Source organism: Corvus brachyrhynchos, unplaced genomic scaffold (genome assembly GCF_000691975.1).
Source record: "Corvus brachyrhynchos isolate BGI_N302 unplaced genomic scaffold, ASM69197v1 scaffold229, whole genome shotgun sequence".
NCBI lineage: Eukaryota > Metazoa > Chordata > Aves > Passeriformes > Corvidae > Corvus > Corvus brachyrhynchos.
Genome location: NW_008240042.1, coordinates 8,667,490 through 8,690,411, shown reverse-complemented (window position 1 = coordinate 8,690,411; position 22,922 = coordinate 8,667,490). Strand labels below are relative to the sequence as shown.

Genomic DNA, 22,922 nt, shown 5'->3' with positions numbered 1-22,922 from the left:
GGGGGGGTGTTTCAGAATGCACACTGATGAAAAAAACACCAATTACTTTGTAAAAAGGCCTATGCACAGTTACTGCTCTAAAATCCAAAGCACTAATAAATTAAATCAAGACAATCTGCTGTAATGCACTTCAAATTTCTTACCAGCACATTGCTCTTAGCAGGTTTGATGTCTTGCAGTTAACTGAAACTGTATGAATGTGAAGTCTACAAAAAAGCCGTGGTAAACATCTGAAAGTAACAACGCAGCGACAGTAGATAATGTACTTACCCACAGATATCCTTGTCCCTTCTGTGGTGGATTGTGGCTTAGCCTTCTGCTGCTTTACCTTTCATTAACAAAAACACAGCAGCTCACTCCACTAAAAATGGCTGCATTGCTTAGCTAGCAAAACCATGCTAGACACTAAGCTGCAGTAGAATAAAGGCACAAAAGAAGAAGAAAAAAAAAAGAGAACAACCATTTCTTGCCTGAAACTGAAAATATCCATGCTGGCTTCTTCAATCATGGAGCTATCCTGCAAGCTGCTGCTTCTACACAAGCGTCTGCAGTAAAGGTCCTGCCACGTTCTGCCCTCCTGCATGTGTTTTCAGCTACAAGAGCTCAGAACAGGCTAGCAAACACCTCCTTCTTAAGTGAAAGCTCCAATTTCTCCTTCTGCTGTGAAATCAACCAACTTTCTATGCTTACAGAGTGAGTGACAGTAATGTCAGCCAATCAGCTTGAGTTTTCCAGAAAAATCACCCCTTAATTCATTCAAAATCAGGTCATATGACACTATTTGAAACGCTATTGGCTTAGGAGGAACATAGCATTTTAGCCTAATGAGGCTAAGGCCACCCATCTAAGCCTCTCTAGGCTGAAGCCACCTTGACTCTAGGCAGGCTGGGGATAGGAAAGGAAGAATGCAGACCTACCAGAGCCTCCCAGCTGTTAAAGGGCCGGAGTGCTATTATCTTCTGAGCCTTTTTCTGAGAACACTGGGGAATCAGAGTCAGTTCGCTCAGGGAAGCATCCTGCAGGAAGCTGAGGATTTTCGCTTTGTAGCCATCCTCCATCACTTCATCGCCGCTGCTGTAGTCCTCATCCAGGGAGCTGCCGCCATCTTCGGAAGCGGACTCGTCCTCCATGTGTTCTGTTTCTCTTTTAGCGCTCCAAATGCTCCTTTTGCCTTTGTCCTTTTTCTGAAAGCCGTTCTGCTCTTTCTCAGAAAATTTCTGCTTTGTCTTCTCTTTACTCTCATCACTTTGGCTCTCGGTGGAGGCTTCACTCCAGTCAACAACTTTCCTTTTGGGAGGAAATTCTATGCCTATGCACGCAACACAGAAGGCAACAAGTCAATGCGTATTGGTTAAGGGCTGGTGCAAACACAAGTTGTTCTTCCAAAATAAAACCTAGAGATCTGTAAAACACAGTTCTAGTATTTAATACACAAAAACTCAACAGCAGGTGTTATGAAAAGAAAAGCAAATCTGTATAAAACATGTAAATAGCTCCAACTGTGAGTGTAGGATAAGAAAAGCTAATTTGTAAAATGCTCAAATAGGAGAAGGTTTTAAGTATCTTAAAACAGAGATGATGAACATAATGTAATATTTGTGAGCTACAGAAGCTCTGAGGTAAGAGCAAACTGTTAAGAACTCTGATGTATCCTTAAGATGAGATACTGGTCCCACTGCATTTGACTGCAGAGACGTTAATTCTGCTGATTTGAGAAAACAATCCTTTTTTTCACCAAGAAAATGATCTATTTTTTCCTTTTTAATGCATTATAGTACAGTATTAGAGATGGGACAACGAAAACATGCACTTGTTAAAAAAACTCAAAGAATGAGGCATCTCCAACCAAAATAACTCAGCTGTCAGAACAGCTGAAACAAAAGTTATTTAACAAAGCACAAGCAAGTCGTTTTCAGAAGTGCCTTGCATGGGTTTTGATTCCCTCACTGGAAGACAGCACTTGCAGTGTAGAAGTTTCTCTTCTGCCCAGTCCCAGCTTGCTACTGACTGAATCCAACCCTGACATCTGCCTTCTCAGAAGCAGCAGTAAGGACTCAACTTCCTGAGTACTGATAGCTCTCTCCACTTGTAAATAACTCAGTTAAGAACTCTGCCCTATCCCAAGAACACTTAAATAGCTGATACAGAAAAGCATGCACATATCTGACAGCTGTGTAACACACTGAAAAGTAATCAATTCATTAAATAGTAGTTATAACTCGCAGATTTACTTGGAATCACTGGGTTTGCTCCCTGCCACATTTGAAGTACTGGTATTTACGGATGGGTTGCATAATTCAAGGCCTATTTCTAGTATGTTTCTCTCCTAGAATACATTTTACAAGGACAAAATAGCATATATCACTTGTTACCTATGCAGTTATCTGCAATTACTGGTTTAGAAACTAATTACAAATTAGTCCAGTTAAAAAACAAGCTTATTTTTAAACAAGCAGGAAGGGAGCAGGTATCAGCTTTGACATTTATCAAAATATATTTTAAGATATACCCATAGGTAATTAAAACTTTTTATGCCTACCTGTATTAGCAGGACAAAGAGATTTATCCCTACTTACAGAGCAAAAGATAAAAATACAGACAAATTTATTTTCCTTCTTTTATCCTCCCTGTAATACTAATTTCAAGTACAAGTGCAAGTTTCTAGGCATGTTGCTGTCAGGACTGTCATTGCTGGACATTCAAAAGTATTTGTATCACAAGTCTGTTTTGTCTCAGGATAAAATGAATTATAAATCTGTCTTTACCCTCCTCATCGTCTGCAAATATTTTCAGGGCTTCCAGTGCATCATGAAACACCCAGTTATGTTCCTGAAGTACCTCTCTCAGCTCCTAGTGAAAAATAAGACATTTGGCATTGTGGTGAGATAAGCACAAGCTAAATTACTGTGCCTAATAACACCAGGCAAAGAAAACCCCTGAATTTCAAAATCAGGCGATTCAAAATAAAGGAAATCAAAAGGAGAAAACCCTTCAGTTAATCTTTACACACTCAGTTTAGGCAGAGCTGCGCTCCACTTTTGAGAAGTGTAAGAACACACGTGAACAGGCTTTGCTTCCAACAGTTTAAAGCTCAGTACTTGATGAGCAGTCGCTGAGAATCATCAGATACTAAACTAAAACAAAGTGAATGATACATTTAGCAGTCTGGGGGAGAAGAGTGAGAGAGGGAGGGATCACTTCCCCTTGCATTATTATAAAAAGTCATCAAATTTGACTATGCTAGGCCTGTCATAGGGCCAGAAATGTAGGAAGAGAAGTTCTGTATAGTCCTAACCACATCCCACTGCTCTCAGTTCAGGACAAGCTACATTCTAAAAGGAGGAACAGCAAAAACCTTCCTACCCTGGGCTCTTTCCAAAATTGCTGCTGGTAAAAGAAGTGTTTCATATGGACTATCAACAGCTGCAGTTTTCTTAAGAAGTCAAAACCTGATGTGCCATAGGGATACATCAGCTCACCTCCTTATCCAATCCAGGGAATGTACCTTGCAACTTCTTCACAAGCATCTCTTGCCTCTCCCATTGTCTTCTGGGTTCTGAGTCATCCAGCTATGTTAAAGAAAGGTAGGTTTAATATAAAATACAACTACAGAAACAGAAGAAAACCTCATCAATATTGCTTATCCTTTAAAGAGCTACTCTAAATGACAAAAGCACATAAGACAAATTCAAGTTGAAGTGATTCCTCATACATAGTCAATGATCAAAGAAAGACCAAAACTGTCATAAACATAGAAAATGCCTTCCATCACAAAAACTGGAACTCTTTGCTTGATAAGCATACACAGTGCCAAGTTCTATACCAAAAGACAGTTAATTTAGAACGATCTAGTTTATATTGCTTTAAAATCAAAAATTGTTAGTAATTCTAGATGATTTTAAGGCAGAAGAAGTCAAGGTTAGCAATCAGATTAGATTACTAAGCACGCACTGTTTAACCCACCAAAGCCTATGAACATGTCAAATGGTGTGCTTATATTAAGATTGATGGGTTAAAAAATCCCCAAATATTATGTCACAGCATCATGGAGTCACATCAAAGACTGGTAAAACTTTTCATCAACAATAGCTTCACTAACAGCTACTATCAGCCTGCAAAATGGAAGTTAACAAGTGCCAAAACTTCCACAGGCCACAAGCTGCTCTGCTTTGTACTCACCACACCAGTGACAGTGTGGTGTGTTTTATCAGAAAATCCAGTTTCTTCCTAGAGCTTTGAATGCAAAGTGGTTACAGAGCTACTTGTCTACAGCAAAGATACCAACAGGCTGGATCAATGTTTACTTTGCGGAAGGAGCACAAACCAGATCACCCAGAGGCACTCTGAGTAACAGAGGACATCATTCCTTTCCTCAGTGAGCCTACAGTGTCACTAAGACAGCAGCTACAGTCCATAGAATAGCTGCCCAAGTATGCTCTGGTCTTGAGAACCAGAGGGAAAAGCAAGACTAAAAAAAAAACCCTGCAAGTTCTCACTATAGTTCTCTATAATGAGTTCTAAAAACCCATGTTCCACATTTGTTTTTTCCAATTCTTCCCCTCTTAATTGTAATGAAACTCTCAAGAACAGAAAACAGGTTGATACATGAAACCAGGTCCAGTGAAGCATTGTTTGCTAGGCTGGCTGGTTAAAAATTCACTAAAGTCTCCTTTCATAACCAAACCCAGGGTTTTGGTGAGGAGAAACACAAGCCCAACTCAAATCTCTCTTTCAGGAAGAAGGGGACTAAACTAAAAGAGTAGTAGTCTTTTTGCTTTAATGGAAAACCGTGTTTTCTTTCTTTGGTTCTGTCTGAGGACAACATTAGCCCAAATTTCAACCCAGTCACCCTCCTTCATGCAGCCTCCAGCACTTATGTAGAGAAAGGAAATTCTGCATAAGTGGCTATCAAGGATGCCTGCTGGGATGCCTGGGAGATGGCCTCATGACAGCACTGTAGGACTGTGCAAATCTGCCAAATACCATCCTGAATAGCCCAGGATCATGACACAGTTCCCATTTATTAGCAGAGGTCAAAGTAGTCAGTCCTTTAAATGTAACCAATTCATTATTTTTAAAGATTTTTTTAAGTCATAGTTTCAAATATATAAGCAACATTACTTCTATAACAAAGAATAGCAGTAGCAAAAGATATTAACTTCATGTGCTTGAGGAAATACAAGGAATGACCTGAGGAGGCAAAGTGATCCAAAGCCTGTAATTCCCACTGATGTTCACAAAAACTGAATGGTACTCAGAGCCTCACATACTGCTGCCTGCCTTCAACCACTTCCCCAAAGCACTGAACTGGCTGGTGTGATACAAATCCACAAGCACTAAAGAACAAAGCAGGTAATTCCAATCAAAATACCGACAACAAAAAAAGTACAAAAATCTCATTCAGATGGCAAGGTCTGATTTAACTGGATTTTCTGATAAAACACACCACTGTCACTGACCAAGTCAGGTAATTCAGTTTATTTTACAATGCATAAAGAGAAAAACACAGTACTTACATAACTAGCTTTTGACTTTTTTGCAACTTGCTGATTTTTGGTTTTGCAATTTGTGGGAGAATCCCTTAGTTTCCTTTTAGCAGAGGCAGCTTCAAAAAGAAGTGAGATGGAAGAGAAGATTTAGCTCCTTTTGTTAAGTTCACCCCATAACAGCAGGATATTTCAATTACCACAACAATCTAGTAGCTACTCGTTACCTGCACAGTGTTTACCAGTCTCCATAACAGTTTCCTACCACAGACCACAGATACACTGAAACTTGAAACAAAGCAGCTGCTTGAATGTACAGGTTTATTTATCTCTAAGTTTTCTTTAGCAGTCTGGCAATTAAGCAAGTAATTACCTCACATATAACAATGGAAATAGCATTTTATTATTCTTTTTTCATAACTAACTGCAACATGCTTTTACACACAAGTTGCATAAAGGTGTATCTGTCTCTGTTTTTATTCAAGCTGGTATTTCTCCCAGGCTGAACCCCATCTGTGTGCTGGAATATGTACATCACTGCCGATCTGGAAAGGCTGATGACTGATTTCTGGCTCAGATGGACACTGGAGCAGTTACCAAATGCTTTTCAACATTAAATCCAGACGTCTGAAAGAAAACTATGCATATTAAGTCTGTGATAACCTTATCACTTACAAATAGTCCACATGAGCCGTAACTTTCTGACTATCTTGAGCCCTGGTGATTGTCAGGAGATTATCATCTCAGCATTAAGGCCTGCCCAGCCAGGTGCACTTTCAGACTGCTGCTGTGCACAGCTCATGAAGGCAAGAACATGTTACCAGTATTTCTGCACACCAGCTTGGCTTGAAGCAGCATTATCAGAACAAATTATTGTGACAATTCCTAGTCCATGATCTGAAATAGTACTGGAAGTTAAAGCTTTTCTGGAACAGTAAGTGTCTGCAGAGCTTTGGGGTCTGATACCAGTATCTCTAGCCAACCTCCCCTCCCAGCCTGCCCTGGGAGACCAGTGAATAAGCACACTCAGACACACACACACACACACACACAAAGCACACCTGCTTTCCAGTCCAGAAGACTGTCTGGATGATCAAAATAGTTTTAGCTCTGGAACATTAAATAGCTGTATTTTTGCACAAAGAGATATTTTGTGTGGAAATACTTCCAAATAAATTTTCTACTCTAGTCATTCACTCTGACATCAGAGAAGTGACATATAAATATTGAAAAAAAATTATTAAAACATCCCAAAGAAAATTAAAGTACTAGCAACTCATCCTCAAATTAAGGATCTAGTAAGAGATACTAGAAAACATTGTCAAGATTTTTCCAAAGTCTATCTATTGATAAAGACATATATATAGGTAAAAATATCATAGAATCCTAGAATGGTTTGGGTTGGAAGGGACATTAAAGATCACCTAGTTCCAAAGCCCTGCTGTAATCAGGGACACCTTCCATTAGATCAGGTTGCTCAGAGCCGCATCCAACCTGGCCTTGAACCCCTCCAGGAATGGGGCATCCACAACTTCTCTGGGCAACCTGCTGAGTGCCTCACCACCCTCACAGTAAAGAATTTCTTCCTGATCTCTAATCTAAATCTACCCTCTCAATTTGAAGCCATTCCCCCTTTTTCTGTCACTACATGCTCTTGTAAATAGTCCCTGTCCATCTTTCTTGCTCAAAAAGCAGTGAATATCAGACAGATTTACATGAGGCTTCAGCTCAGAAGCACCTCCACTGCCTTCATGGTTTTTCAAGATGGACAGCAAACAACCCCAGAAACAAATCACAAGCAACAGGTATTACTGCAGCTTCTCATCTTTCACTCAGACACGTATTTTCAATGTGTCACACCTAATCTTCATACCTTTAAAAAACTGGCACTGTTTCTTGTTTTAGCGCTATACAACTGTTGAATTCAAGCTATAAATACAAGTTTTTTGTCATTTTGAAAGGACAGAAAAATTCAAGGATATCATGGTCACACTTTTTCCACAAAGCCGTATCTTGCCTTGACCTCTCACTGTCAACATTTCACAACATGTAAAGCATATCTCAAATTGACACACATAAAGCAGATGTTCAGTAGTGTCTCCATTTTTAAAAAATGTGTCCAAAATGAGGTGATTTATACCATCACTGCCAGGCACGCTTACTCCTAACTAAATATTTTATACAACAGCTGTGATTAGTGAGAATTTTGCTGCCAAGATTCTTCTGTGGGCTCATATTGAAAGGATGTGTAACAACATTCTTAGATCAACACAAAAATGGCCAAAAGGCAGGACCCACATACCAGAAATCAAAGTGATTTAGTTCAAACACTGTGAACGGCAACAAAGTTTAAGGATATATAGCAACTTAATTTGGTTTAATATTAATCGAAACACTTGAAAAAGAATCAGTCTTCCAGGAACAGCAGCACGCAGTGTATTTCTCAAAACATGCCAGCCTTGTTTCCTATTGCCAGCATACAGGAATTTCCACCTATAGAATCTGACCATGCAGAGTGATAAACTCAAAAATAGTTTGGTTGGTTAAAAAAACCCCATCAAACAACACAAAACACAATAGCATCCCTTCATTCAAATTAGCCTGAATGTTCTTAAAGCTTCTTAGAAATTGTTAAAAATCTTTGCACTTTTTATAAAAAATAAGAAAATTAAAATATGGCAAGTACAACAGGGGGAATTAAATAAGCAAAAAATTTTGTACTTTAAACATAGGAGTAAAACAGTTCTCCCTCAGCATATGCTTCCACGACACATTGGAACATACGCTTCCTCCTAGACATACTGCTTCCAAATCCATAGGATACTGCATGAAAAGATGCATGAAGCACTCAGAACAACTAAATAATCAAGAGTGATCATAAATAGCTTTTTCCATAATTTCCATTAAGATCTCTCAAGAAAACCATGACTGAACAATAAAAACAACTGAACTATAAACAGATGGTTGATCTGCTTTCTATAATACCAACATTCTACTCTTTCCTGTCCAACTCCAACAAATCAAAAATATATTAATACTAGACAAGACTTAACCCCAGACTTGAGTGATGTCAAGAAACAAACCCAAAGCCCAAGAATTATGACCCTTTTACATGTCTAACGCTTACAACACACTCCCATAAAATGTGCTGGGTTTTTTGTTTTGCTTTGTTCTGGTAACAGTACGAGACGGCATAAATTGAGGTACAGAACAGACACCCCTAAATAGGCCCTGAGGGTTCAAAAGCATGGTTTGGGTGATGCTTTGCTAGAGAACCAGGGGGATCTGTCTAATGTTTAAGACTAACAGTTCTTGTTCAGAATTACAAGCAAGTCTTGAAAACAACCTGAACAAAAAACTGTGACAGGCCTTGATACAAACAATAGCTACTTAGTAAGGGCTACATACTCCAGTATATTTTTTCCATACTACCAGACTGCTCACCTAGAACACTTATTATTACTACTGCTAACCCATTACTATCTGCTTCAAGTTCTGGGCAAAGAAGCAACCAGCAAGAACAGGAATCACTTAAGAACCCACATGCAAAGCAATCCTGAGCTTCACAGAACAAATTTCCCTTTTTTGTTTGATTTATGGATTTTGCTCCACATCCTCTTTTCGTCTTTCTCCCTGCAAAGCCAGTAAATTCAGTTTTGTGTTACTACAACAAACAAACAATACTGTAACGTTGAGCACAAGCTTTACCACTTTTTAAATACCTCCCAACCAATTTCACTGAGTTAGCTACAGCATCTAAAGTTTGGATTTTGCTTTTGTTTGGTGGGGGTTTTTTGTTAAACATACCTTTGTCATTGAGCTTCAAACCAGCAGCTACTGCTTCATCCATTGTGCACGCCGATTCTATCAGCTGCAAAACAAAAAAAGGCAACTGCTAAGTGGAGAAATGTAATCCAGCTGAACAGAAGACATGCTGGATCAGTGGTGACTGAAAAACATTTAAAAAAAAACCCCAAATATATATGTATTATAAAATCCAAGAGCAAAATCAAGAGGTACCAAATTAGCAGGACTGATCACACAAGCTGTATTTGGAAACACTTTAAAACACATGCTGGAAACATTTTTAATACAATGCCATTTATCATCGCTTTCTTCCCTACTTCACAAACATAACCGCCAGATTTACTTAAAAAAAGCCCACAAAAAAATGAAGTTATGAGGAATCCTGATTCCCAAGTATCAGCCCACATTTGGAAAAAACATTTTAAAATTTTGCTCTAATGGCACAATTTCCTTTTCAAAAGGCTCATGATTTTTCCTTAACAGCCTTCATCAGTTGTGTCAGGTTTGACTGGATAGCCTGTTCCAGATCCTTCATGAAGGAACAATAGATTTGCGATATTCCTTGGTCCTCCTTCAAAAATATCGCAGCTATGTAACTGCAGAAAAAAAATCTACACAGCCTCCATTTCCTACAAAGTTCTGCTGATACAGGAGCTATCTTGCATTCTGCTGAAAACAAACACCATCAGCCCCACATGCTGCTCAGGGGATAAGTCACAAAACAGCAGTCAGACACACTTGTTCTAGCAAGTTACTAAGCTCCAATGAACTTTTATCAGCTTTGAATCAAATAAATTCTAGGCAGCCAAAAACTGAAAAAAAAAAATACATTCTGGATATATATGTGTTAATTACAATGTTCAGAAGAAAAATTCAAAAATTGCTATTTGCAACTCTTTTGTTCTTCCCAAAATAAATGGAGCCTAAGCATAAAGCTTGATCCACTGGGAAACAAAACACCCAGCAAGAACACCAGTAAAACGTCTGTATTTCTTCAATGCCACTTCAACAACCAGGAAACTTTACAGGTGAGTTTAAACACATTTAGCTTTATAAATTAAAGCTAGTGAAAACCTAATTACGTACTAACATTGAAAAGTAACCTTGTTAAAAATACCTTGCACTGTACTAAAGGTATTTTACTGTAATAAGCTACCATATCTCACTGTACACTGGACAACGGCCAAGAGTTATTTCACACTGACATGTCAGCATAATAAGAGTACATCACAGTAAGTTCAAACCTACTCTTTGCCTCGCTGGAAGGTCTAAAGCATTTGTGTGTCAAATGTCATAAACGCAAGGACGCAGAGTTTCATCTACTGGAGAAGATGGCAATGACTTCACTCATTCTGCATTTAATCAGTTAGCTCATTCCAACAACAGCCGTTACCAACAGTTATCAACTGAGACAGCCATAATTAAGCTTAAATGTCACAACAAAGAAATACTTGAAATATTTTCTATACACTGGAGCTCACTGTTGTTGAACGTACCCAAAGGTGTTTATTTAAAGTGTGTGTCTGTATATTCATTTTTATACATACCCAAGTTCCCATGTATGTGGAAATGTTACACAACTGTACTTCACCTAAAATGTTACTGTTACCCTTTTGCTATTAACAAAATAACAATTAAGAGCTGCACTGTATTTGCATGGCCAGGTTTGATAGTGGCAGGGGCCACACAGGTGGCTCCTGTGAGAAGCCACCAGAAGCTTCCCTCACATCCAAGAGAGCCAGTCAACTCCAAAACAGTCTTGCTGCTGGCCAAGGCTAAGTGCATCAGTGACGGTGGTAGCACCAGTAGGTAACAGTTAAGAAGGCTGGGGGGTAGGGAAATGGGGAGGAACAACACACCTGCAGCAGGAGAGAGGGAGAATCCATGAGAGCAAAACAGCCCTGCAGACACCAAGGTCAGTGAAGGAGGGGGAGGAGGTGCTCCAGGCACCAGATTCCCCTGCAGCCCGTGGTGAAGCCCATGGTGAGGCAGCTGTACCCCTGCAGCCCATAGAGGTCCAAGGTGGAGCAGAGATGCACCTGCAGCCCACAGAAGACAGCACAGCAGAGTAGGTGCATGTCCAAAGGAGGCTGTCACCACATGGGAAGCCCCCAATGAAAGCAGGCTCCTGGTAGCACCCATAGAGAGAAGGGCTGACATTGGGGCAGGTTTGCTTGTGACCCTGTGGAAGGGACCCACAATGGAGCAGCTTGTTCCTGAGGGACGGCACACCATGGAAAGGCATCTTACTCTGGAGAAAGGGAAGGGTGTGAGGAGTCCTCCCGCTGAGGAGGGCTGATGAACTGACTGAAGTTCCCATATCCCATTCCCCTCCACCGCTGTTGTGGGGGAAAGGAGGTAGAGAAAATCACAAATATAGTTAAGCCCCAAAATAAGGGAGGGGTGGGGGGAAGGTGTTTTAAGATTTGGGTTTATTTCTCGTTACCCTACTCTGATCTAATTTGTAATAAATGACATTTTTTCCACAAGCTGAGTCTGTGTTGCCCATGATAGTAACTGGTGAGCAATCTCTCCCTGTCTTTATCACGACCCATGAGTCTTTCATTCTATTCTCTTCCCTGTCCAGCTGAGAAGCAGAGTGACAGAGCAGCTTTAGTGGGCACCTAGCATCCAGACAGTATTAACCCACCACAAGACTGTACCCTGTAAAGAAGCCAGAGGCTTAGAAACACTGCCTACAAAATCCTAAAAATTAATCATCAAAATAAATCAAAGAACTGAGCATTATTACTTTTAATAATTCTTGGTCACTTCTTTGGGGAAAAAGCTCCTTCATTGTTTGCAGCTTTGAGTCTCTGGTATCTTCCTCTACATCCTCCTTCACAGCTGGCTGCTGATCCCCACCATTTACAAGTGCCAGCTGGGGCAGTTCCTCTTCAGGCTGGTCATCATCATCAGACTGTTCAGAGCTACAATGTACGGGGGAAGAAAAAAAGAATTAAAATTTATTTGTTTTACTCTACCAGAACATTGTTGTAAACTAAACCCAACAGGATTGCATAAAATGCCTTTAGATGCATTCAGTAACACTGAATCAACTTGTATCCAAGGGATACTTCTATTCAGGACAAAGTCAGGCATGTATTAAGTACAGTCTCCTCTTTGCACTAAACAATTTCCACTTGGCAAAGGGAAGAAAAAAGGAAGAACGGACCAGGGAAATACCACAACTTACCCTCATATTGTTCTATAAAAGATTACTTGATAATTTAGCAACAACCACCTTAATACACTTCATCATTTCAGCTACCTAAATTACATCAGACTACCCCAAGTTTATCTCAAACCACTTCGCTAGTGTTTATTTGCCCAACAGATACACAGATGTGGATTAGGTTCTTTGTAAACACTCTCCAGGTACAGTATTGACTCTCTGCTCTAGTTCTCAGCTCACTGAGAAAGAAAATTCAAAGTTCCTTGGGCAGCATCTTAAATGTATAAATATGGGAAGAGCCTTTCTAAAAAAAGAGAATGCTCTGAATTTACTGAAAGATTGATTATTAGAGCTAATCTGCAGGAAAAGCAACCCCTACGTATCTTTCAGGATACTGAGTTGCACAGATGGGACTGAACCAAAGCACAGGTCTCCCATTCTCCTTCCTTCCATAGATGTGTAAAAATCTCATTTTCTGAATGAAAATTAATTGAACTGTAAGGAGTTTGTCCTTTTATAGGGATTTCACCATCAGAAAGGCTTGCCTGCAGGTCTTTCTACATACATGTATGTCAAAGACTAAAAGTAAACCTGGTTTTCCTCACTATATCTTTCTTTAGCAGCTGCAACAGGCAGACTGCAAAAGAATTCTGGAAAAAAATAGTTACACGCCACTTACATAAAAGATACAGATGACTGCTTATCATAGAATCCTTTTCTCCCTTTTCAAAAGGCACACACAGCAACATGGACTCCCTGGTTGTTCCTCTTAAGAGTAGGGAAATAACAAGAGATAACCCAAATTCTTCTTCAGTCCACCAAGGCACTGAGTTGTAAGCCTCAAAACATGAATCCTATTTCCACTTTTAAAAAAGTCTTAATGAAACGTCATATTAAAATTCTATTGGCATATATCTGATCTTTTTGCCTTGATAAGGAAGAAGGTTTCTTTTACAACATGCATATGAAAAAGAAAACCAATCCAAATGAAAGTGGTAACACTGCAATTATCCTATCCTTTCCTATCAGGGAATAACATCTAGACACTTGTCAACAAAGCCAGAGTTGCATACATCATAAATCTTGTCCTCTGTGTATAATCACATTCTTATCAAGCATAAAGAAACACTCATTTAACTGCTAAGCAACTCTGACCCACAAAACCTTGTGTTAGATTCTGCTTTTTCTCTGATAGACTGCAGACAGTGACTCTCTGGTAGCAAAATTTGTGGCACACTTTCTTTTAGGAAAGATGTGTTTTCTACCCTAAACTTTCTGCTTTCTGTTCGGTACCTTGTTCAGAATGAAGGAAGCTGGGACACTCTGCAAAAGGGAAATAAAAACCAAAAAAAAAAAACCCACAAAACCCCCAAACTAGGTAACACATGCACTAAAATGCACCATGCAGACACTGAATTGACTGATTCTATGCAAAGCCAGAATTCAGCACAAACCAGAGCTCCTAAGCCCAGACAGAACCCAGATAACTCCTGCCACAGTCTCAATTTGTTTGTTAGCTCAACCAGAACAGCCACTTGTGAGACAGCTCAGTGGGTTCTGCACACATCAACCAGCACCTGAGCCAGCACACTGGGCCAAAGTGTCGGGCACTGAGGCGCCTGGTGGCTCCACGGGAATACTGAAGAGTACAAGAGGATGTAGCCTCATGTTCATCAATCCCACTGGGAGTCACCCTGCTGTCCATGCCTCACTCCCAGTAATCGCAACTCAGTATAGGAATAGCAAGCACTGGCTCTGCAAGTTGCATCCTGTGTGGCTTATCAGCATCAGCTCTGCATGGTACAAAACCACTTGAACTTCTTCCAGGTGGGATTCAGCCCAGAAGCAGAGTAACTACATTTACACAGCACTGCACACAAGCCAATTTGATACATGCAACCAGCTGGCCATCTCTGTCTCCTTACACAATCTACAACTTAAATCACAGGCAGAAACAGGAGCTCACTCGTAACTGCTAATTTTTTTTCTCCTTTTCAAGTAGCTACCTTAAGTTGAAACTTTGACGGAGAAGTACTGAAAAAAAAAGACACCACATCAGAATTTCAGGTAATAGCAGCAGAAAAATGCATTATTTCACTTCTGCTGTAAACTCCCAGTAACTCCATGCTCTGTGTAGGACTAAAAACCTGACAAGAGACTACACCTGTTAAGGCTGCAATTCCCACAAAAGTTTTCTGCAGATTAATTCAACCAGACTATCAAAGAAACAGGTTAAGCCATCTTGTTTTGCTTAGCACAAGAACATCTAGAGGGCACAATTACCACACAGACATGTAACTAGCAGGGGTTCCTTTAAACCATTTCAAATGGCTGCAGACGTCTATCTACATCTTGTCTCACCAGCTCTCTCAACACTGCTTTTTTAGCACACACCCAAGTGACTCCTGCACAGTAACTCTTCCCTCCCAGGGCATTCAAAAATATAAATTTCCAAGTCACTTAGGAAAGAAATAGTTTTCCTCATGCATAGGAAACACACCATGCAACTCATACTTAAGTTTACCTCAGGAACTCAAACTACACACTGAAGCTCTACTTGCTTCCCTGTCAAATATAGTTTCATATACAAAAAAACCCAACTCCAACAGTTTAAAATTAGTAAAGCAAGTGTTTTATGGTAAAGTTTTCAAGTTGCACTAAAAGGATTTCAAAGGAGAAAGGCACAAATGTATAAATGAACAAAAACATCACACGTTTCAACATGACAGAACTCCTCCCTCTGAAAAAATGATTTAGCTGGATACGTCTTCCCTGAAAATCCGGTAAAGTTTAGTTAGGGGCAGCTGAATCCCAAAGAAGTAAACCAGAATCCAACCTAGGCTCTGATTTTCAATTCAGTATTTCAACTTAGAACACCCCATGGGGGTGCAGAGACACTACAGAAAGCTGGCTCAAAGCATACATTACGGCCGCCTCTGCCCTCGGAGCCCGGGTTTCTTCATCAGCAGTGACGTTTCTTGGCTCTTCATCCTCACTGTCAGAGACGTCGTGGAACTGCACCCCTCGCTGGCGCTTGAAATAGGACTCCTTCATTGTCCTCTGAGCTTCAGGAGTTTCTGGGACAGTGGAATACTCTGTGCAAGCCATTTCAATAGGAGAAAAAAGAGGAGACAATGACTTATGACTTCAAATATTTATTTGTACTTAGAGCATCAAGTAGCTGTGATTTCTTTCAGAGACACAATAGCCACTTAAAGAGAACTCATATTCTTATGCATGGAAAATTCCTGTAAGCTGCATTCCTTAAAGTGGGTACTTACCTGGCAAAGGATCTTCAGCCCTCTTACATCAAACAAACAATTTTTTACTACAAAGTTTAAGAGAACACATATTTTAAGTTAATGGCTACTTATAAATAAATACATAAATAAACTTTTTTTTTAATATAAACTAATAATGAGCAAATTCCTCTGAACTACTTCCAGGCTGATCAGAACACGGATAGAAACATTGGCATATGACTGAAGAGAGAAAGATTGATGCACAGAGCAGAGAACACGACAGCTGCAGAGAGCATTTTCAGTATGAAAGAAATCTCGTGGAAAATAAATTTAAAGTAACTCACTCTGGCACCACTGAATGAATGGAAAAAAAAGATAAATCCTAGAAATACAAGCAATTTGCTGACAAAGGAAACTGTGCAGGCTTTGAAAGGAAAAGGCACCCAATAAACTAAAAAAATATAGTACCAGATGTTACAGAGAACGCTACAGAAAAAGAAGACAACGACTTTAAAAGGGAGCTTAAAAGTGATTAAAGGGATGAAGGTGAATGTAACTCCGTGTCTATGAGGAAACATTAATAAGGGTTCAATGACAGTTCACAAAAGCAATCACTGAAGACATGAAACTTCAGGTTGCTAAAGAAGCTTCCCTGTCCAACCATCCAGGAGCCACTCTGGCAGCACCTGAGCTGGCACCAAGACCCCTTTGGAGCTACACATTCCCCACTCACAGAGTCACACCAGGTTTCCCAGAGCAGTCTCCGATGTCCAGATCCCCAATATCCTTTAATCATGGTGCAGTAACAGAATCACAGCTTGAGCTGGTGCCTCTGAGGAGCGACCCCAAACAAAAAATCCTGGGCTTTTACACCCTCACAGTTTAAGTGCAGGCAAGTCTGGAGTCATCAGCTCCTGAGCGTCCGGACCCCTGGCTGGGCCACAGGTACCCAGGCTCTTGGTTGTGCAATGGGTCAGCAGTTCCTGGCTCTTGGGGCTGGGGGCTCTCCCCACCCACACTGCAGCTACACACTGAGCTACTTGCACTGAACGGATTCCTCAACAAGGTGACCTTAGCCACACACAGGAAAAATCGAGGATAAGGGGCAGGAAAGTCAGCTACAAACTTCTCGGAAAGTTGTGTTTTAGTGATACTACTGTCAGTGTAAGTCTTCATATAAAAAGATCTTAAATCCTCATAAGGCAAAGAAAGCATCAGAGGCATCCTCTTCTAACACATCCATCCTTTCTCAGGTGCCTGTAAACCAAACACCAGTGGTGCTCCTAACTCTGGGACCACAATTTTGGCTGGGAGTAAAGATAGCTTCTTCTGCCTCCATTCACTAATGCAGAAACTTGCTGAGTCAAATTACTACAGAGTGTGACATCAGCTTTCAAAGCTGATTTGCCAGCAGACACTAGACACAGATGAAGCTAGAATAAATTCATCTGATAGTCAAATGCAGGAAGGAGCTATATAGTGTTTGATTCTTTCATCTGTGATAAAAGACCTAATTTTAGTTATCATAAAAATCTAAACCTTTTCTATCACTTTTAAATCACAATAGAGGATTATGGCAATGATTTTTAGAAGAGGCAAAAGTCTCACTTTGCATATTAATCTTGTTATTTTGAAAAGCCCATTCACATGTAAATCTAGGAAAGCCTAAAAATTATTAGTTCTGAAGCTGTAGTACACCGTTGCAAGACAGACCTCCCTGCATCCAAGACCAACACATTAGCATTGGAAGCTTCCTCAGCAGTACCCTCTTCTACCTATTTTAGGAAGGAGATGTGTTGTCCTTGATGCAGTTGCTTCATCTGAAAACCAAGTAAGTTTTTAGATGAATACAGGAAAGGAGCAAAAGTGACCTTTGGGAACATGATGATGTTGGGTTATCAGGGCAAGTGCTATCACAAAAGGATAGAAACATGAAATGCATTAAAAAAATGTGACTGAATATCAAAACAGGTCTCTAAGAAACATGAGAATTCCACTTTTATTCTGAATTAACAGAACCGATCAAGGCAGTTTTCATGGATCCTTACCTTGTAGGTTAGACTAAATTCTAAAGCAGCATGAGACAGAAATGACAAATATTCATAACAACTTTGCTAAGAGACATCCTTACTGAATTTTAAAACAAAACACAAGGCAATTTTACAAAAATAGGATGGTCTTCTAAGTAATTTTACTCTTTACAGTATAAACCTTGTCTAAGGTTTACATTTAAATAAAAAGAGTATTTACTGTTTCACTTAGTGATTTCTCATTTTAGTTTTACTTTATTTAGCAATTATTGTCCAGTCTTCATGACAGCTCCTAACTCCCATACCTGTAAAATGTCGAGTTACCTGGAAAAAAAAAAAGCATTCTCCCTCTCAAAAAAAAAGCCCAGTCTTCTCCTCTTCCTCCACCTACTTCACGGAACAGAGTCCCTTACTAAGTGGGGGAAGCAGAAGCCACACATGCAATAAAGAGTCTTCATAGTTAGAGCAAACTGTAACCTTGTAAAGTAGTAACAGATTAAAGTTATTGCCACAACATATAACTGTTGGAGGCAGAATTTTCTGAGTACAGGCAATTAAAAAGAGCTATTACGGAATATCTGCAATCATAAGACCAGTATTTGACTCTAAGGCCAAAAATAGGAACACTCATAAGTATCCCTATATGCACACATTAGCATCAAAAGCAAAACTCAACAACCAATTTTTGCTATTGTAAAAAGAGAATACACAGCCCTTTAATTCTAAACATAACCGCCTACACAAATCATACATCACACTCTGAGAAAGCCAGCTTCTTCTCTCCCAAGTGAAAACAAAGATAAAACCAAAGCAAAAACTGAGGCAATACTTAGAGGCTTACCACATTTACTAACATTGTCCAACAAGCATTGTCAAACAGAAGTAATTTCCACCTAGTTTTGGAAAGCAGTATCAAGCACATGCTACTGAAATCTACAAGCTAGTAAGTATTCCATTTTCAAAGGGAAGTCTTTTCCATTGGCTAAAATAATCCTAAATGTCAGTATTACTCTAAGGTACTTCTTAAAGAGGCCCTTTTAAAATGATGATTACTTCAACATATCTTCCCATGAACCCTTAGAAAACTGCATTAGGTACTACAGTCAACACTTTTTTCCAGAAATTCTCTAAGCAGAATTACACTCTATGAACTGAGACATAAGCAAAACACAGGACTTCCTCAGATCCTAGAGAAAACGACAACAGACAGAAAAAAAAGAGCAGTCCCAGCGCAAGTGAACTCTCAGCATTATAATCTCAACGTGCAGTCATTTGGGATACATATTCAAACCGTACAGAGAGGATAACAACAAAATCAACCATCAACAGCAGGGTTATATATTGTAGTTGGATTTCATTTACAACATTCATTTCAATCCACTGTTGAAGCTTTGTAAGCATGCTTTTTGAGATTTGAATACAAATCTCACTTTGTATGTTGGCAATTATTCCAATTTGTGCAGTTCTGGTACAGTTCTGCTCCATTTCTACAACTGTGTAGAATAATCTCATTATTTTAGCACACCCAGCTATTTACATAATTAAAAACATCTAAATGAAAATTAAGCAGATGTTTCACTGTTTCCTTAACAGACTAAGAGAAACTATTCAGTAAATAATATTAATTTGTATGGAAAATTGTAGTAAGCCACTCCAGTGTATTTTTCCAACTTTTAGAGATATTTTCAGATATAATTTGGTAACTGTCCCCAGAGTTGGTTTCCATCCCTCAGTTAAATGCTGTTCAGAATTATTCCCTACAACCTGGCTGCAAAGTCACCGCAGGCCTGTGTAATTTGAATACAGACAAGTGTACAACAATGACCAATTCTTGTGGCCATCACACCACAAACTGCTTATTAAAGCATAAGGGACACATGTTCAACACAAAGCAACAAGAACCACGACCTACAGACATAACTGGGGTACAGAACAATCTACTAATATTAGTTTGTTCCAGGAAAACAAAACCAAAAAAAAATAGCTAAAAAGATAATGGTGGTTCATGACACAACAGACATCATCTGACTATATTTTTTGAAGATGGATGACATACATACAATCATATCACTTTGTTAGATGCATATTTCAGGGCACTTGATAAAACACAATTCAGAAGAAATCTCTCAGAAATTACACCAAACTGTTTGTGCTCCTGAAGGAAAAAGTCAGATTTCTAAATGCTTTTTACACACAAACTGTGGTTGCACGATACCAAAGGAAATAGAAGAAAACCCCTGAGTTATCAGCTATTTATAGCATTTTTGTTTGTATAAGTGAAATAAAGATCACTCTCCTCTTGTTTCCCCAGTTTCTTGTACCAGTATTTTGTTAATGACTCTGTCTTCAGAAGAAATCTGAGTAATTGTTGTCCTCACATGATTCATTGAGCACTAGGGCAAGTTATTTTTGGTGAACTTGGTGTAAACTGTTTCTTGTACAGAACAACTCCATAGCCTGACTTGCTGGTGCAGTTAGCAGTAGAGAGCACACAGTGCCATAAACTCATCTTTGGGCCTTCTCCATGACCATTCAACAATAACAACAAAAAAGCTGACTATTTTATTTGACCCGAAGCAAGAAAAAATTCTGTCTTCCTGACAGTAATTAGGTAACAAGGAAGACAATCAAAAAAGTGCTAATCAAATTTAGTCTTCTCTATTACATTTAAGTGCCTCATATAATTCAGACAAAATCTGAGTGTTCTATTTTTGGTTAACTTCTGTAGATGTAGAAAATATGATTTAATTTCTTAAAAGGTTATTAATTCTTTAAATAGGTTACATAACACTGCTGTGCAAATCAGTGGGAGAAGAAGTCATTAAACCACTTGATCTTCTTTAAACATTGAGTATCGGTGAAAGATGAAGCATCATATATATGCAGAGCACTACTATTACATCTCAATTTTAAATGTTAATTAGTACCTCAGTTTTCCACCAGCATCTGCATCCATGGATGCTTATTTCAGTTGGACACTTGCTGTAATTTTGCCTGCTCTTGCACTCTACCCTGTTTCACTGTTAGCCACCACCACCTCCAACTAGTTTTCCTCTCAACTACTTAGCCTTGCACTACAGTTCTTTTAGGCTGCCCTTCATCTTTTTATTACTTTGCATCTACCCATCTAAATTGGGTATTACATCCCTTCTCCTCCACAATCCTACCTCTGCAGAATCTAAGCCAAGGGAGACCAGCATTTTAAAAAACAAGCTCTAAAATTTGTTGGCAATTATCGTCTAGCTACATGCTTACACTGACAAAGTCCACAGGCAGATTAAAGGAAGAAATATTAAAATAAAGTAAATCACAAAGACAAATAACCAGCCTCCTCCATTACTTCACAACTACATTTGCAGTTCCAAAAGGGCCCCTGCACTCAGTAACTCCTCCACAGCACAAGCCAATGATTTACCACAAACAGGAAGAGAACACCTGTTCCAAAGTGCACTTCCTCAGAGTGCCCACTTTTCCATACGAGCATTATAAAGACACATGTGCAGAAGCCAGAACTAACAGTTGCTTGCTTCTTCTCTTAAGTTCTCCCTGTCCCCAAAACATTCTTTGCGAGTGGACAGGTTACCCAATTCCAGACTGGCAACTTACATGCTGTATATATTTTATTTTTAACACAGAACACTGCTTACTATTTACTAATGCCAATAGAAGAGCACTCCAATCAACTGAAAACAGTCAACCTGCACTAAACCAAAATTCAGGGAAGAGTAAATATCCATCTCCTGTAATTCTGACTTGGCTCAGCTTTAAAAGAGGAACTCCTTCTCGTGCATGAAAGTTTCTCTACTATTACATAGATAAGGTATTGTGAAAAACTGCCTTGCACCAAGAGAAAGTCATGTGCAAAAAAACGTAGTTGAACAACATCAACATATATTGTTGTTCCATTTCTGAATAAATGCATAGTCAAAGTCTGTCTGATCTCTCCAATAACACTCTTAACTTGACAACTATAGCAGAAGTTATATGGAATGTCTGAGAAGTACCAAATAATCAGCAGGAGATGCTGTCTGTTCTTCAAATCTTACTCCCTCAGTAGCAGGAAAGACCTCCTGGTGAATGTGATTACACAGCTGACAGCGATTTCAGTCATTAGTATTAACCAACAAATCCAAACAGGAGCAGCCAAAGGAAACCAATACACTACTACACAAGCAAGTTTTTGACATTCCCATGAAAACTCCAAGCTTTTGCCCATAAAGAGTACGAACACTACTACAAAACCATTAACACAGTCAGCTTCTGAGAATCAGTAGCAGGTCTCTCAGCTCTTTACAAAAGCAGGCCCGAGTGAAAAGAAACCGTTCTCTTTCTTTTGAATTTCACCTGTGATGCTCCACAATGCATTAGCCAAGGACTCTACGCAAAAAGCTAGAGTCTAGTGTTGCACCATCAGACAAATAAAAGCCATTTCTTCCTTGAAAACCCTGAGGTGTCAGCGTAAAATAAGTATCAGTAAATAAATTTTATAAATAGTAAAACATAACATACTTTCAATATTTAATCTGAAGCATCTTCACTCAGTTTAAAAAAAAAAGTTATTTCAGGTTACTGATTTGCCCGTAAATACACAGGTTCAATCAGGCCATACACTACTACAAATGACGATACTTTTGTGGAAATTGTTGTGAAACGTGTGCACAGAAAAAACACATTTGTAGAACACGCAGAGGGGGTAAAAAAAAAAAAACCAAACAAAGGAACACCAAAACAAAAGACATTTACTTTATTTCTAGAAATTAAGTAGTTACACTGCCCTCATGCTGCACGCAAAACACCTGACTCACCAGCTCTCTCCGTCACGTCCGAAGCCGGAGTGTCTGGCCTGCTGTCATCCGTACCTTCATCCTCATCCCCTCCAGCGGCACCAACCGCGGCAGCAGCGCCAGGTGCCTCCGCCCGGGCCGCCGGCGGGGACGGCGACTCCTGCTCCGCTCCCTTCTCCTTCCTCTCGAAGCGGAACCGGTCCAAATTGTAGAGGCTCATATTCTTAACCTTTCTGTGGGAAAAGCCAGAAAGAGGACACAGCCGGTAGGGCCCGTCTAATACGGATCAGGAAAATGCTGGCGAAGAGACCGGCCGGCGCTCCCACAGAAACGCGAGGCCAGCGACGCTGTCAGGCAGCTGGAAGGCTCCTACCTGCCCATCCATCCGTCCATCCACC

The 22,922-nt window shown here is 39.7% G+C and overlaps 1 protein-coding gene across 3 annotated transcripts in view; it reads right to left on the bottom strand.

Moving 5' to 3' along the window:
* Nucleotides 1-22,781, bottom strand: part of SMARCAD1 (SWI/SNF-related, matrix-associated actin-dependent regulator of chromatin, subfamily a, containing DEAD/H box 1) — a 41,650-nt gene extending 18,869 nt beyond the window's left edge. For 2 of the 3 annotated variants that reach the window (XM_008641320.2, XM_017744131.1), the window contains exons 1-8: nucleotides 22,546-22,781; nucleotides 15,392-15,563; nucleotides 12,046-12,223; nucleotides 9,294-9,357; nucleotides 5,517-5,605; nucleotides 3,480-3,569; nucleotides 2,766-2,850; nucleotides 918-1,309 (exon numbers count right to left, since the gene is read on the bottom strand). In XM_008641320.2, the coding sequence (XP_008639542.1) occupies nucleotides 918-1,309; nucleotides 2,766-2,850; nucleotides 3,480-3,569; nucleotides 5,517-5,605; nucleotides 9,294-9,357; nucleotides 12,046-12,223; nucleotides 15,392-15,563; nucleotides 22,546-22,744 (1,269 nt within the window). In that variant the 5' untranslated portion in view covers nucleotides 22,745-22,781. Of the gene's footprint in view, nucleotides 1-270; nucleotides 660-917; nucleotides 1,310-2,765; nucleotides 2,851-3,479; nucleotides 3,570-5,516; nucleotides 5,606-9,293; nucleotides 9,358-12,045; nucleotides 12,224-15,391; nucleotides 15,564-22,545 lie in introns of those variants that run through there. The other variant, XM_017744132.1, reaches the window with a different exon arrangement.
* Nucleotides 22,782-22,922: the final 141 nt, after the last annotated feature.